At 35.9% G+C, this 16,198-nt stretch overlaps 1 protein-coding gene across 2 annotated transcripts in view; it reads left to right on the top strand.

Moving 5' to 3' along the window:
• Positions 1-16,198, top strand: part of RPS6KA3 (ribosomal protein S6 kinase A3) — a 74,089-nt gene that overhangs the window by 10,988 nt on the left and 46,903 nt on the right. For both annotated transcript variants that reach the window (XM_064707509.1, XM_064707518.1), the window contains exon 2: positions 2,161-2,217. In XM_064707509.1, coding sequence (XP_064563579.1) covers positions 2,161-2,217 — 57 coding nt within the window. The remainder of the gene's footprint in view (positions 1-2,160; positions 2,218-16,198) is intronic.

A 16,198-nucleotide genomic window follows, 5' to 3' on the forward strand; every position in this document is an offset into this window, starting at 1 on the left:
GATGGTAATGATATATGTGTACTCAATATACAGCTTGTCCCTGTAAACAAGCTTTATTAAAAACACTCCTTTCTGTTACTTAGCTAAGCTGGTATTTTTGTGGTCTTCTGTTTGATAATATTAACTTCTTTTGTATCTTAAAGAAGGATAGTACAATACAATATTCACTGCCTGTACACTACAAGTAAAAGATATTACAGTGTGGGGAATGTGGGTTTTTTGGACAATCATCAAATTACCCTTTGCTGTACAGATAAAAGGTTGTATTAACTGCCCAGAGCTGAGACAGCTTTTAAAGATGATATTCACTGCTGGAGTTATGTATAGCCCATGCCACTGATTTCTTACTAGAAAGAAATCTTTCCATGATGAAAAGATGATTTCCAGAGTTGACCAGAGTCATGTCAGAAATCTCTAGTGTCTTCCTGAAGCCAGGAAAGATGAGAAAATATCTCTGCTACCACGTGCCAGATGTCTGCACTAGGAAGACAATAAGAAAACCCTGTCTTCTTCCCCTCCCCACCACCTAAACAAAACAACCAAAAAACAACAACCAAAAAAAAAAGAAAAAACAAACCCCAAAAAACCCAAGCCCCCAAAAAAACACCAAAAAAAGCCCCTAAAAAACCCTGAAGAAACACCCCTTCAAAAATCCCAACCTACCTGTGTCATATTTGGGAAATCCATGATTCCTATAATTGAGCTTTTTCTAGCTGCATCTTCCAGGAAACAAAAAAGAAAAAAGAAATTTAAAAAATGCTCAGTTGCTAGAGAGCTGGTAATCATCTGATTGAACATTCAGTGTGCTTGCAATATTTGAAAATTAAAATTTGTAAGAGGTAATTTGCAGTATTTGAAAATCAAAACATTTAAGTGGTTAATCTGTTACTTATGAAAGACTCTCCTCTAGCCATATGCAAGCTAGAAGATTCTATTAATCAGAAGTTGTTACAGAAGATGTTAGGAAAGTTCTGAAGAATTCTGCTGAAAAACTGAGTAGTGGGAAGGAAGGTGTGAAATGAAACTAAAATCTGAATTTCTGAACAGCTTTTATTAACTTTCTGACATCTAAAAGGTAACTATCTATACTATACATGTATGTAACTTTTAAGTAAGTTAGGATTTGAAAAAATTGATTAATTAGACTTTGGATTCTCTAGGGAAACAATGCACAAATGAGCTCAAATTCTGTCCCCAATGGTAATGGAAAATGTTAACCATTTTTAATAGCTTTTCATTTGTTTCTAAAATGATTCTGAATCACTGTTAAAATTTAGGAGCAAACTAAGAATTAATGCCTGAGGTGATGCCCTGTACCCTAACTTAGGAAATACATACATACTTTTACTTACAACTTCCTATTGGCCCTGCTTGTTGTGCAAGCAAAGTCATTCAAATTCTTTCAGGGAATATCTCTTAGACATTCTCCAATTGTTGTATCACTGTCAAGCAAAAGAAAGTTTTTGTTGACCAGCAAGTTATTTAAGGGTTTTTTTTGTTTGTTTTTATTTTTTGGGGTTTTTTTAAATCTTTATGGCTAAATTTCAAATTTAAAAGACTTTTTCTGTATTGCTTGTTAGAATAGCCCTTGGGAAGGTACAGCAAGTGGCAAATGCTGTAAAATTGATAGTAAAATTAGAATTGCATTCAATTTTTTTTTAAGTCTATACTGTAGTTACAAATTTTTCTTTAGGGTGGAATAAGGACTGACTTGCTATGTAAGGTCATGCTCTTGGAAGGAGCCCCTTTATCTGTTTATTTTGTGTGGCTTTTTGCCATTCAGTCTTCATCAGGTTTAACTGTTCTGCAGAAGTTGTAGTAATGGAAAATGTCTGCCTGTGTAGTAGTGAGGCTTCAGATGCCAGGTGGTTTTATGTATTTCTTACTGTCACTTCATCCAGGCTGAGAGTACACCCCAAGGTGTATTCTCAAGGATCAAAGCAAGAGTGGCATTACATGCCAGCAATAGGGAATTTTCCCTTTTTACTGTTTACTTTCAATTACTTTTCATTTTTTCAATTTCAATGTTTACTTTCAGTTACCTGCTTTTGTAGAATATGGAGAAGAGAGTACAGTAACATGCTATGAAAGCCTATTTCCAATATATTTATTTCTGTATTTGGATTCAGTATTTATTTTCACTTTGTGTCTTTTTTACAGAATGGACAGCAAATTGTGGATGAACCTATGGGAGAAGATGATATCAACCAACAAACTGTAAGTAAAAGATGGATGTAATAAAAACAGTACAATTTTGGAGCATGCTGACATCTCTTAATTCATAATGGCAGTTTGCCACTGGTGTTTTGTTGTTTGAGATTACTGGACATGGGGCACACTCTCAGATCTTAATATTTTTGAGAGAGGTTTATTTTCTCACTGACTCAGATCTAGTTTGGTATCCTACTGTTCTCAAAACTCATTCCTCAGCTTTTAATAGTGTTTCAGTGTGAGGAACAGCTGTGAAAGTCTAGGTTCCATTGTGCTTGTTATTTAAAGGTATTCATCAAAGGAGTTCTTAACCTGGGCTTCTCAGAAATAGAGATTGTTACTAAAGAGAGGATCAATGGGCCTTCCTGACTGATCACTTTTAAGGTTCCTTGCCTTCATGTCAGACTTGCAGTTTACAAAATTTCATACTGTGAAGATACCAAGTTCAGTTTTCTTGTTGCAGTGCCTGTGAATTTTGTCAAACATGAAGTTTAGCTGTGTTTCCATGTTAGAGAGTACCAGCTGAATCTTAGGTCTGGTGATAAATGGCCTTGCCAATAAAAACAATTTTTGAAACTCCATATTTGGTTGGACTTTAGGGTTTATATGCTGCTATTGCATATTGTGCAGACTTCAGGTTGTGAGTAATGGTCCAAGCTGTTTCCCATTTCACCTGTGCTGCTTGACAGGCAGGAGGTAGAGGAGTGGTATCAGCCTGAGAAGAAGAGGAGGGTGGAGAAAAAGGTGATTTTAGCTTCATCTTTGTTTCTCAGTATCCTGGCAACAGGTGAAATAAATTTTCCCTCAAATGATACTCTTTGGCCCATGGGGATAACTGGTGTGTGCTGTCCCTGTTCCTAAGGCAGGGCACGAGCTTTTCTCCTACCTGTCCTGCTGAGGAGGGGGATTGAGAAAGTGGCTGGGTGGGTGTCTGGCAGTCAGCTAAGGTTTATCCCTCAAAATTATCAAACTTCTCTTTCAGTATTTGATAACTACAGAATGCTTGCAAATGTTTCTCTGTATTTCCTTTGGAAATTTCCAAACTGTTGCTTTTTTTGTGAGCAACTGATTTTAATACAGTATAACAATCAAAAAGTTAAAACATTAATCTGATATTCTTTCTGTCATGCTTGAGCTGCTTGGTTAAGATTGTTTCAGCTTTTTAATGTCTCATACCAGTATTTTAAGAGTATACTTTGCATTTATTCCTAGGCTGTGGTGAGTAAAAGGTTGCCAGTTGTGGTGTAAGTTACTCTAGGGGTTTTTAAACAACATGTTACTTCAGCTGAGTCAGTTATAGCTGGAAGTTAACCAGTGCTGTCAGTCAGGTGATAAAATACTGCTTGAGCTGGGATGTGAGAATCTGTCAGTCCTTCATAATCTGTTTTGATACAAGATGCAGACAATTCTAAATTACCATTGAAACTCATTTAAGTTGTACTGTTTAACTTCAATGCACTTAAATGGACTTGGGGCACTTACATAGTTGCTAACAATTTATGAAATTTCTCAGCTGTAACTGAGGACAGTAGATTTGCCAGGTGTACTGGCAAATCAGATCAGAATGCAAAATACTTTGGTAGGTGTGTAGTATGAAAGTTCAGGACAGAAAGTTGCCATACTTCTATGGAGATAGAAGGTGAAAGCTTGAAATCTGTATCCTTTTGCTGTTGTAAGTGATTGGATAGAATGTTGATAATGCAAATGAGATAGGAAGTTTACAATAAATATTAAAACTTAACACAGTTCTATGTATGTAGGAACTTTCTCTGGTATTCTGTGTATCAAAAGATGAATTGTTTCATTAGATCCATGTTCTTTTGGTCAAAAGTAAAGTTAATTAACAGGAAAACCTGAGTTTCAAATTTGGTGATTGTTTTAGGAAAATCAGGAGCTATAAAGATATCCATTTCTAAGGAATCCAAGATGCTCTATGGTTCAAAGTCTTACTTCTTTTAAAAGTCAACTCGTTCAGTACTCTGGTTTTATTGCAACAAGTGTGCTGATTATAGCTGACTTTATAGCTTGTTGCCAACAATTTTTTATCTGTATCTCATAAATGACCTGGGTCCAGCAGGAAATGAACATAAGAGCAGCTGGCTGAAGCTTAACCTGATGTGAAAACTGAAGTGAACATTACTGAAAGGGGAAGCTATTTAAAGCTTTTTATTTGCTACCTTTCTCACTCCCGTGCTGCCATTGCTTTTTGTACCTCTGTGTCCATAGAGATTAACTGAGCAAATGAATTGTTTTGAGCTGTTGCAATCATGCTGCATGCTTTATTGCTAGTTAAAGCTAACCAGAAACTGCAGCTTAGTTTAACAGGTGGCTTCTCATTTTATGTGTATGTGAAGAGTGTATCATATTTGTGCTGTGTTCTTTATGTTCTGTGTAACTGAATAAACCCTTAGTACAACTAATGCATTACCACTGCATTCCACTAGCTTAAGCCTACTTATTAAACATATGAAAAATATTAGGTTCCAAGATTTTGTAAAAAGTTTTATTTTCACTAGAAGTGAAATTTTCATTTGTAAGTTGCAGGAAGATTTCTTTTTGGTAACCTGCAAGGATTAAAGGGGGTTTTTTCCCAGTACAGGCAGAAGTGGAACCTGTTCAGGCTCAAACCTGGGATGAACCTCTCTTCAATGCAGGTGGTGGGGTCATATTACTACCCTTGACTTCTTGCTTTGGCCCTACTTTTAAACAAGCAGAATTAAGGCATACATAGAATTAAAACTAAATCAAAACAAATAATATTGAAATATGCTGATCAAAGGGATAAAATAAATCTCAGTAGCTGTCATCCTCTTACTAAAAATATGCAACTAAAGTAACAATGACTAGTCAGTGGATAGTCAAAGGTAGAGTAAGAAATGCTTGCAAAGAGAAGTCAGTAGTTTAAAAAGTCTTTTTCATTTATGCTTTCCTGAGAGAATTTAAGTAACACATCTGTTTGTAGTCAGGAGAGATGAAAATTAAGACCATTGTCTTCCTATTCAGTGTTTTTTATTGAAAGAGTTTATAAGAAAAGCATGATCTTAAAAAAGGCTTCAGTATACATTGGGAAAATAATTTGAAGCATATAGACAATACAAACTCTTTGTTGAAGTGTTGCATTTGATTGACTGGTGCTGAGATTCTGTGTTTTCCATGCACGAATACCATACAATTTACAATTTAAATCTGTAAAGCACTGGGGTGGGGACGTCAAGATAAGGAGAGGGAGCTCATTCACCAGTTACAGCCGTGGGCAAAACAGCCCCCATCACTCAAGCAGTAATTCTAAATCCAGAGTAATCTGGGGTAATCTCATTTGTTGTGTCTTCATCTGTGAAAATAATGTAGGATGAGAACATTATTCAGGAAAATTCAGGAAAAAAGCATAACTAAACTCAACAATTTTTAGGTTTTAAAATATTTCAGAGAAACTTTAGCTAATTTTAAGTTTAGCTTCAATTTCTAATATTCTGTACTAGTGAGAGCTCAGTGTTTCAGAAACTTTTGGTTGTCTTTTGGCAAGGTGAAGCACTGTTTCAGGACTGCTCTAATCATCTGTTGGATATTCCTGCTCAGGTGATCAGTAACAGTTTCCATGTTTAAGAACAGTCATATCTGTTAGCATGACAATAGAGGCATTTCTGATTTTGTTGTTTGTTTTACTTTTTCTGGTACAATCTTCACATTCCAATTTTCTGTGTGTGCATGTTTGTCAGTTTTTTGATTAAAATTCTTGGCTCTGTAGTAGAGCCTTTAAGACATAGCTATAATTTCTTAAACAGTAGGGAAATGTTTGGATTCACAGGTGTTCAAATTCATAATCCAAGTTTTGGATTTCTCATTATTTACAGACTGATACTTAATTTTAGCTGAAATAGCTACTTGTGTAGCTACTTGTAGCTTGGGTTGCAAATACTAAACTTGTACTTGAAAGTATTCTGTGATTCTTACATTACTTTTAGTGTATTCTACTAAATATACTTAGATATATGTACTCATGTACATAGTTTTATTTTACAATCAAATAACTTGATTCTGGAACAAATAAGGGTTTTTTTAGGCAAACAGTTTACATCTCTAAAAATTAAATCCAGTCATTTCCTTCTCAATGACCAGACTGTGCTTTGTGAAAGGCTGAGTACTTTTTGTTTTTTGTCTAATGAATAAAATTAGAAATTCATTATCTTCCAAAGCACTCTACTCTGCTGAAATTTGCATGAATTTTGTTAGCAACTTTGTGACATGGTGCATCTTACCTATCTGAGAATGAACTTGCAGGTCCTCATGTAAGAAGTTACAGCATCATTGTAAACAGTGCAGACCATTTGGTCTGAGGTGTTAACTCTTAGGTATCAAACTAATATATAAAGAAGGCAAGCCCTGCAATACTTTTTTCCCCTAAGATGTCATCAGGTGTTGAGGAAAGATGACAGCAAAAATTTCCTTAATGTGTTCTACTGGATCTTCTGAGTGACTTCTTTTGCATTTGGTGTCTTAGTTGCAGGGTATGTTCTGGATCTTGGTCAGAAAATTTAAATAATTTGAGAGTGTAAGCAATGTTCAAAGTCAAGCTGCTTACTTGTTACATGGAGAGAAAACAGATGGTAGCCCTGCAAAGCCTGTAAACTGACAGATGGAAGCTGCCACACCCCCTGTTTAATAGAATATTGCTGCTTTGGCTATACAAATGTATTTATTATGAAGAAAAGTATATTATTCTGCTTCTGAAAACTCAAAAAATTAGCTCTCTGTTCCTCAACTGTTGACCTTTGTCAAACAAGGACTTTTTATTCCATATGTGCACTGCTTCTTTGGTTTTTTGCAAATAATTGAAAGCAATCCATGCTACAGAGCCTTGCTTTTCTAGCACTGAAAAGACTTAATTTGCATTGTTACACTTCTCAAACTGAGGGTATAGGAGATTGTCAGTTTATCTGAAGGACTCCACTTATATTCAATCTTTCAGCATTCAATACAACTCATGGATTCCCAAATGTTCTCTATTGCTTTGAGAGTTCCTCAGCAGTTTTCATTTCTCCTGCCCTCTGTAGTGTCTGTGAGCTCCATTCTCTTGAAAATCTAGACAGCATTTCTCTTAATTTTTGTAAACTCAGATCATCCAATTTAAACAATGAGGAGGGGATGGGGGGAGATGAACTCACTTTATGTTTCTGTACTGGAGGAGAAGGAAATGCATTGTGCAAGTGGAGTTCTGCAATTGAGGGGATTGTGACTGACAGGCTCACCACATTCCCTTTGTTTTGGAGACAGTTGTGTCTCCTGATAAACAAGTATAATATAATCCTTATCAAAGATTTTAAACTGGGGAAGCAACTTGCTGGAGCAATTTCTTCTTTTTATCAGAGACTTCCCTGTTGGGGATTGCTGCCCTCTAACCTGTCTCCTTCGTATATGAAGGAATATTTTAAAGGGCAAGCTCTCTTCTGAGAGATGCTCAAAGTGAGCTGTGTAGTTTGTATCTTAATGTTTCTGGTTGGCTGCTGGTGCTCTTTGGGAACCATGCAGGCTCTGTTCTCCCAGAGCACAAGAAATTTCTTCCACCTGCCAGACTCATGCCAGTTATAGGAGAGCTATTGTTGTGCAGTAACCCCACTGACCCCTGAGCACTGTGCTTTGTACTTCTCTGGGAGGTCACATAAAAGGTTTTGGAGAGCAGTAGTCAGTAATTGTACAAATGTTTCAGTTGAAATGCCTTATTCCCATCAGCCTTAGCAGATACAGCATATTTCCAGCAAAATACACTCTTACCTTTACAGCCACAAGATAAGAAAATTATTATTTACCCACAGTATCTTTTCATCTTTAAGGAGTATTGTAGTTAGAGCTGCTCTTACCATTTACTCTCCATTTCTGCCTTCAGCTCTTTCTGGTACAGCAGGGTTTAATTTAGTGACTTGAAGATTCCTGGTCACTCTGCTTTTAGTGTAATTGCATCTGTTCTTTACAAGGTAATGGCAGAGAGCTTGAATGGTCTCCCATTTATTTATTTAAATTTCTTTTAAGTTTTCGAAGTGCAAAATTAAATTCTTGAGGTATTTCAGTTTTGAAGGAAAAAGTAGCTACAAGTTTGAACGAATTTAAGAGAGGAAAGCTTCAAGTAATTTTATGCTATTTATGAAACATTTGAAATCCTTATGTTGCAGTAAGCTTCTTGTGTTCAAGAAGTTTGTTCATCTTGAAACTAATGTTTAATAATTCTTTATGCTGTGTTACTGCTGCTGTAGGAAGGACTGCTTCCCAAAAGGCTGTACCACACTGGACTGTAAAAAGCACATTGGCATTGAGGACTTCAGAGCCCTCAGTTGAGTTACAAAGTCCTCCTTTGTGTAGTAGCAGTTCCTGAAGGCCTGTGTTTATTATCATAATAATTGTGTATATTCAGTACACAGAGTTTGAAAGATTGTCCCTGCAGATGTGACACAAATAAAAAGCCAGAGGAGTACAAGAGAACACTAAAAGGGCACAATTTTTCCTCTGGGATATGGCTAAAGTCAGGTCTTTATTTCACCTCTCCATTTTGACAAGAGGATCTTGGCTCAGGGTGAGGAGATGTGTAATCCCAATTTAAAGGAAATGCTAGAAACCGATACTGTAGGGAGCCAGGATGTGGGCTAGAGATAGCAATGTGGTCTGTCACTTAAATTACTGGCTTTGTCTTCTGAAGAAGAATTAAAATATAACAAAAACTGAAGTAATCCAGATATTTGTTAGAACCCAGTCAAGGGAAGCTGTGTGCAGGGCGGGTTTGTTTTCATGTCTTGTGCAAGCAGGACTGGAGTATTTGGCTGTATGTTTCCTTTGATAGACAGTCACTGAACGGAATCACCTGGATATGTTTATAGCTGAATACTTGTATATGCCTTTGACTAAAGGTTTTTACTTCTCTTGTTTATTTATTACTTGAAAAACAATCTTGTTCCACTAAAGGAGCATGTACTTTGCAATTCCTTGTTTTAACAAGTATCAAAAAGGCTAAACATAGTGTGAATATGCAGGAAAAATAGCTCCCGTAGTAAATCTAGAGAGATCAAATTAAAAACTTCCTCTCTTACTCTTTGCAGTAAATAGATTGAATTCTAATTCCTAAAACATTTGAAGTGTCTGGGGCTTTTTAAACACTGAAGGAAAGCTTAGGAATATTTTTTACTTCAAGAAGTTCACTTTCTACAGAGCAATACAATATTGGTGCATAAGTCAGACATTTGAGCTGGGCAATCCAATTTAAATATTTCTGCAGTTTGCCTTGGCCTAGAACATCTGTGTAGCATTTTCTGTGTGCAGGATTTCAAAGGACTCAGTACAAGGTCATTTTGGTTCTCCCACTAAATTGTAGTAAATAAAAACAACCTGTAGGCATTCTCTGCATTGAAGTCTGTAAGATAATGATATGTGAGATCTTAAAACATTTTGTAAAGTTAAATTCTTAAAAATATAGTAATCACATATAGGACTTAAAATACTTGCTACTGTGCTTAATCAGTGAAATGTTGTGTAGTAGTGTGATTTCTGAAAGAGATGCTGGTCTCTGTTGTTCTTTTCTGGGAACCGGGAGTCAGTAACATCTGCAGCAGCCTGTTGCTATCAGGCAATCTGCTTAAGTTTCCTGTGCTGATCTCTGTAAGTATCAGCAGCATGAGTACCCCTGCTGCCCAGTCTTTCTTTATTATTATTTTCTTTCACAGCTCGGTATGTGTGTGTGTGTGAAATCCATGTCTTTTTTTTTTTAATGCCTTTTCTTTTCTTTTTGACCTTTTTTTCCCCTTTCTCTCTCCCCACCCCCCAGCTGTGTCTGACTTGCCTGACAGGAAATTTTCTAATTGCCGGAACAGCTGGTCACAGCAAAAACGCCAGGGTTGGTCTTCCCTGCTAGACTTCTGATCGCTCAGTCAGAAAATCCAAACATCATGGTTTCTTAGTCATGTTTAAGTTTCTGCCTCTGCGTGTTCGCTCTGTTCGGGTGAGCTTAGTTTATTATTTAAGAGAATAACGGGGAAAGTTTTACTTTTGTTTAACTTGGGATTTCAGAGCAATTTTAGTCTTTCGCTGCATAGGGATCAGTGTTGTTTGGATACAAAGTGTTTTGTATTTCCTTTAAAAAAAGTCTCTGGTATGTTTGTATGTTGTAGAAGTTTCTAAGGTACCTGCTGATAAAATTTAGCCTTATTAGGAATTTGTTACCTGTATGTAAATAATGTAAAACTTCTATTTTAAGGGGAGGTGGGGGTTGTTAATTGTGAGCTTAGCTGCATGTTTTCTCACTAAGAGTCAAGTTTTATTAAAAGCCTTTGTATTTTTAATACTTAGTGGTAATTTTAACTAATTTTAATAGTTTCATCTTAATATAGTGCTATAAACTGTAAAATATGGCTCTGTGTGGTGATAGTTAAAATAACTCTGGCATATTCATATCTTAAATTTACTTCTGAAATGGTGTGAAGAGTAGTGATACTTGCATAACAGTGTTAGGGTTATTTCAAATGATAACTTAGTCATAGGAAATGTTTCATTTGTGTAATTTGTCTTGTTAGGCATATATTTAAGCATTAAAAAGTTTGGTTTACGTTGAGAAAAATTACTAGTGGAGTATTGTATTGTGCCAAGCACTGTTTCAGAACTATTTAACATTACATGTAAACGTTCTATCATTGGAAGTCAAATCAGTTTTCACATTTATCCTTTTGTAGGTCTGCAAATACTTTTCAGTGAGGGGGTAGAAAACCCAAAACCCCATGACCTTCTTGTGTAATGACTTAAGTCAGGGTCTGTTCACTTGTAAGCAGTAGACACCTACTAGCCCATGTACTGGTTTAAACAATTTGTATTAGTTTTTGCATTGCATATTAAAAAATGAAATGGAAATTTCTTGCCACAAGTGAAACACCAAAATAAGACATGAATATAAAACAATAGAACACAGATTGCATTATAATCAAGAGGATTTTTAATATAAATCTTACAAAATATATACTTATCAACTCATAGTCCTGAATTACAGTTCTTTTCCACAGGCAACATGAAAGGTATTCCTCAGAAATTAGGTCAAATAATGCCATTGTTTTATCTACTTACAGCAGCCTGGTTAGGTTGTCTTCAACATTCTGCTGATTTTAAAGTGTTAGCTATTGCAGACCAAACTACGGGTTTTCAACCCATATAGAATTCAATATATATTTAGGAAATTATGATAATAAAACAGGATTCATAGTTTTCATAGATTAGTGCTGAGTATGCTCAGGGATTATTTTGCCTTCTAAATAGTTTGGGGCTTTTTAACTTTAATTAGTTTTTAATTGCAATTCTCTGTTAGTGCTTACAAAGTAGGAAAAAAATTTATATCAGAGTTACTGGGAAACGAAAGTTCCACCCAATGAGTATTTTTTTCCAATGCTGACGAGCTCATTTCAGTTCATGAGATAATTTTGTGCTGCTTGATCAAAAGAGAACTGCATTGCAAAACTGCTCTTGGTGACATTGAGCTTTTAAAATGCTTACAGGAATTCCTCAGCTTACCTGCCAAACCAGCTACTGCTCACAGATCCTTTGGGGAGGAAGGGGCAGTGTCCCACTCCTGTCCTGTCCTTTTGTGTTTTCATTCTAAGCAAAGAAAGCATTTTCAGAATGACACTCCCAGCCTGGTGAACCACATTTGTCCATAGGGCCTTACCTGTCCTCTGGCTTGTTTCTCTGGGACAGCATTCATTCTTCAAAGTCCTATCTGGCTTCTTCTGTACAACCAAAAGAATGAGTGGAGTTCTGTCTCAGTAACCAGGTCTGCAGTCTTCATTTTGTGAGTTGTCTATATGAAACAAATACAGACATAGGCATCCTTCTAGATCTCAAAATTGTTGCAGAAGAAGCCAAAAATGAAAAAGAGTAGAAAGAGGCTAAGGAATAAGTACATTAATACAATTTTTTCTTTGTTATCTCTACAAATTGTTTTCCTCTAAAAGACTTAACAATTTAAGAATTTAAAAAAAAAAAAAAGCCAGACCCTGAAACTAAATATTTACAAATAAAGTTTTCTTTAAGAAATCTTATTTTCTGTCAGGTAAAACAATAGATGCTGTCTGCAACAAGTGATATGCTGTTAGTTGAAATTGTAGGTATTTCCATCTCTTAAAAAGAAGCAAAGAATAAGTTGTGAAAGCCTTGGTTTCTGACTTCAGATGTCCACATTTAGAACTTCTGCTCTACTCTTGTTTTTCTTTGGTAGTAGTGTAAAACAGACAGCATACACAGAATATCCTTAGATCAGCTTGACTTCATTTTATGCATGGTACTGCTTTGCTTTTTGTTGTATTGGAATAATTGCTACTTCAGAAGGAGGGCTTTTAGAACAATTGTTTGTGTATAAGCAGATAAGTAGTGGCTACTTCTATAAGTGACTCAAATTGAATATTAGTCACAGTTATAAGGAGAGGATTTTAGTCCATGATTTAGCTCACTAACACTGCTTACCAAAGTGGTGGGAGATTGTGAAGTACTTGTTGCAATGTGAGTTTTATTTTTAGGATAGTTTTGAATTTGAAGGTAGGAGTATGAAAAGTATAGAATATATGAATGTATATAAAATGTGTCTAAGGTATTTAAAAACACCTAGACTGGTGCATTCTTCACATTTTTAATTCCCATTTTTATCTTAATGAAGATTTCTATAAGCTCTGGTAGAAGAGGTAAAAGTAATTGGTTTTCAGTTGGTTGCTCTTTATTATTTATAAAAGTATAACTCAAAAGGAGGGTCTAATTTCTGCAGATAATGCGTAAAATTTATCCTGTGTTCATAACAAGTTGGGAAAGTAAAAATGCATCTAGGAGACTTCCTGACTCAAGGGAGGGGAGGAAAAGGAAGTTCTGTATATGAGCTGGGGAACTGTGCCAACATTGAGTCATCCTTTTAAAATCACTTGATATCCAATAAGCTTACTGTCCTTACAGGACATAACTGCTTTATGTAACTTCAGCACCAAGGTTTAATATCATAGTCAGTACTTCAGAAATAGTTTATTTGATTGTGGGGATCAACATTATGATGCCTCTGACAGACAAACACAGCCATGTGCAGCAGAGCTCTTAGCAGTACGGTGAAATCTAGCAAAGTAGTAAAAGGCAACCTATAGCCATTGTTGGAGCAGTGGTAATAAATTGCTGGGGAATCCATTTTTCTGTTTTCAGCCTTATCTTTGCTTGTACTGAATGTACATGTGCTTCAGGAAAGTGCATTTGTCTAAAGGAAGCAAAACATTCCTGAAAAGAGATTAAGAGGGGTGAAAGCAAAGCTGCTACTTCCGTAATGAAAATGGAAAAATCTATGTTGCTACATAATCAATACTAACAAATGAAAAATGATAAAAGCAGTATCTTGGCTGCTGCACATTTGGATTGCTTTTTCTGATAATTGTATGGTCAACAGCGTACCCTGATTTTAGGACTGATGCACTGATTTAGGTCTTATCTTGAAAAACAGCTGATGTTTGAGGGGGATATTTGCCAATATTGGCAAAATGGTTTTGACTTAATTGTTATGATCAAAGCTATGTAAAAGGATTTCTTTTTTCTCTTATTCTGATTCCTGACCATAGAAGTTGAAGTTCCAGAACTAATGATCCTTCCTAATGGTGATTCTGGCTGTTTGTAATGTGTAAATTATCCCCATATAAAATATATTTTAAAATACTGTAGGATGTGATTTTAAGCAGAACATATTCATTAAATAGTTCCCTAAAGAGTTTCTGATGGATCCACCAACATTTTTTAATGTATTCATAGAGTCTGTTTAAAAGAAATGTTAAAGTCACAAGTGTGTTAAAGTGCTCGGTTTGGGGGAGTGGCTTGGCTTTGTCAGGCAGTGACTCTTGGAAGGGCTCTCAGTGCCCACTGAACACCCCCATGGCTGCTCCCTCAGCAGCTGGGGTCACTGCAGGTCGAGGCAGCAGGACTGGGGCTGGAATTGTGGAATTGTTGTTGCTCTGTGTGCAGCAGAAATCAGTGATGCAGAGGCTTCCATAATAACATGAACTATCAAGTAGTAAAAATAAAAAGTCAGTGAAGACTTTACAAGAACACGAGCTAGAAAATCACTTTATAGTGAAAAATCTGAAAAAATCTTTAAGAAGCAAATTAAATCATAGCTAAGACTTATGTCTGTATGTAACTGTATGTCAAAGATGGTTCTGTTTTGTACCTTCCTTACTCTGTAAGGCAGTACAGAATTGACAGGTAAAGGTGAAACCTGGGTAATGTTGGAACCAGGATTATCAGTATTGTCATGGTTTTAGCTTGGCACAGAGCTAGTGCTTTTATGAAAACACTTTCTTCTTGGGGTCTGCTGTGAGATGTGACTAGGAATAAGCAAAACAGGCTCTAGCTTAAATATAAAGAACACTTTATTACTTAAACTACAGGAAAATAGGAAAAAAACTATAAGGAAAAAGAAAAAAAAATTGAAAACTTTACAAAAAACACCTTTTTCTTCCCTAACACTAGAATTTCTTAATCACATATATTCTCTTAAATTACTAACTGCTTAGCCTGACACTACCCTTTAGTATACTTAAACTTCAGTTTATGAAGAGGAGAGGAGTTTTTCTTGTTCTATAGGCTTTTCTTGGAAACACGCTGAAACCTCGTGTGCTTCTAATGTCACTCGGTACTGTTCGGAAAAAGTTCTTTTGCTACTTGTGACATCTTCTTTCTATGCTCAGTGCTCTCACTACTGTGCATGGACTAGAGCTGCTTTTAGGGTTGTGTTTTAATTTCTCCAGTAGTTGCTTAAGATGGCTCAGTTGTTATAAAGGTTTTAATTATTTATTGAGATTAAAATTTGTTAATCTTCTTATCTGATGTTTATGTTAAGTCAAAGCCTTAGCCTCATTTTTACAGATTTTGGTCAGCATGTCAACAATGTTTGATGTCTGGGAAGAACTTTAATGATTACTGAACCCATCCAAGGATTTTTTGCATGTGTCAGATTTCCTTCCCACTGAGTTTTTATGAACTTGAGTATGTATAGTACATCTATCCTAGTGATGTGTGCTTGTAATTGGAAAATGGAAGTTTATTTAAAAGTCCTGCTGATAGTCAAATTTTTTTGCAGTTCTAAAAGCAAAGATATGACAGAGGGGTTTCGTTCTGCCCAGAAATTGTGTTGTAAAATTTAGAGATTTTATTTAAAATGAGTGTGAGGTTAATAGTTTGTTCTTGTTCATTTCTTGTGTCCTTTATTTCATAACTTCCATCTCTATTAGCTGCAGAAGGAGTTGATCTGTGGCCTTTTACTTTTTTCAACCACAAAACCTTTTATTCTGATGTTACAGGTTTGGTGCTGTGTTTCTTGCTATATTTTGTAAAGCCAAGAAGTGTGTAGGGGGGAAGCTTTTTGATCAGTATTTAGTCATCTGCCAGCTGAAATTTACTGCACTTTTGAGGAAATTTTCACCTTCATCTGGGTAATGCTGATTTCATGGGAAAGTGAACTTGCAGCCAGCCTTGTTGTGCACTCAGTCCTTGTGGGTCCCTCCTTGTAACAGCGTGCGGATGTTGTGTGTTATCTTCAATATCCCCTTCCTGATGCAAAGGACTCAGGGTAGGATGGTTATTCATCACATGTCTCATGCAATAATGACTTCAGCGATTTTCTTAATCACCCTTTTATAAAAGAGCACTTTCTCAGAAATCTGTTCCTGAATTTGTTCCAGGTAGAACTCGGGTATGGTGAAGGAGTCATTTGGAGTAATTTATTTTCTTTAGCCTTTAGCTGCTGTTACTCCTTTTTTGTCATCAAATAAGAACATCCATTTTCCACAATAGCAGGCCTCAGAATAATTCAAAAAGTAATGCGAATCCTTTCAAAGTGTTCAACATGTTAAAAATAAATAGAATGTTCTTTCAAAAAGCCTTAATCTATAGGTACTTGTGGCATGTACTGCACATAACTATCTTTGCTCTTGGTATGATAAAAAAATTAAAC

The sequence above is a fragment of the Zonotrichia leucophrys genome, chromosome 1 (genome assembly GCF_028769735.1).
Source record: "Zonotrichia leucophrys gambelii isolate GWCS_2022_RI chromosome 1, RI_Zleu_2.0, whole genome shotgun sequence".
In the NCBI taxonomy this organism is placed as follows: Eukaryota; Metazoa; Chordata; class Aves; order Passeriformes; family Passerellidae; genus Zonotrichia; species Zonotrichia leucophrys.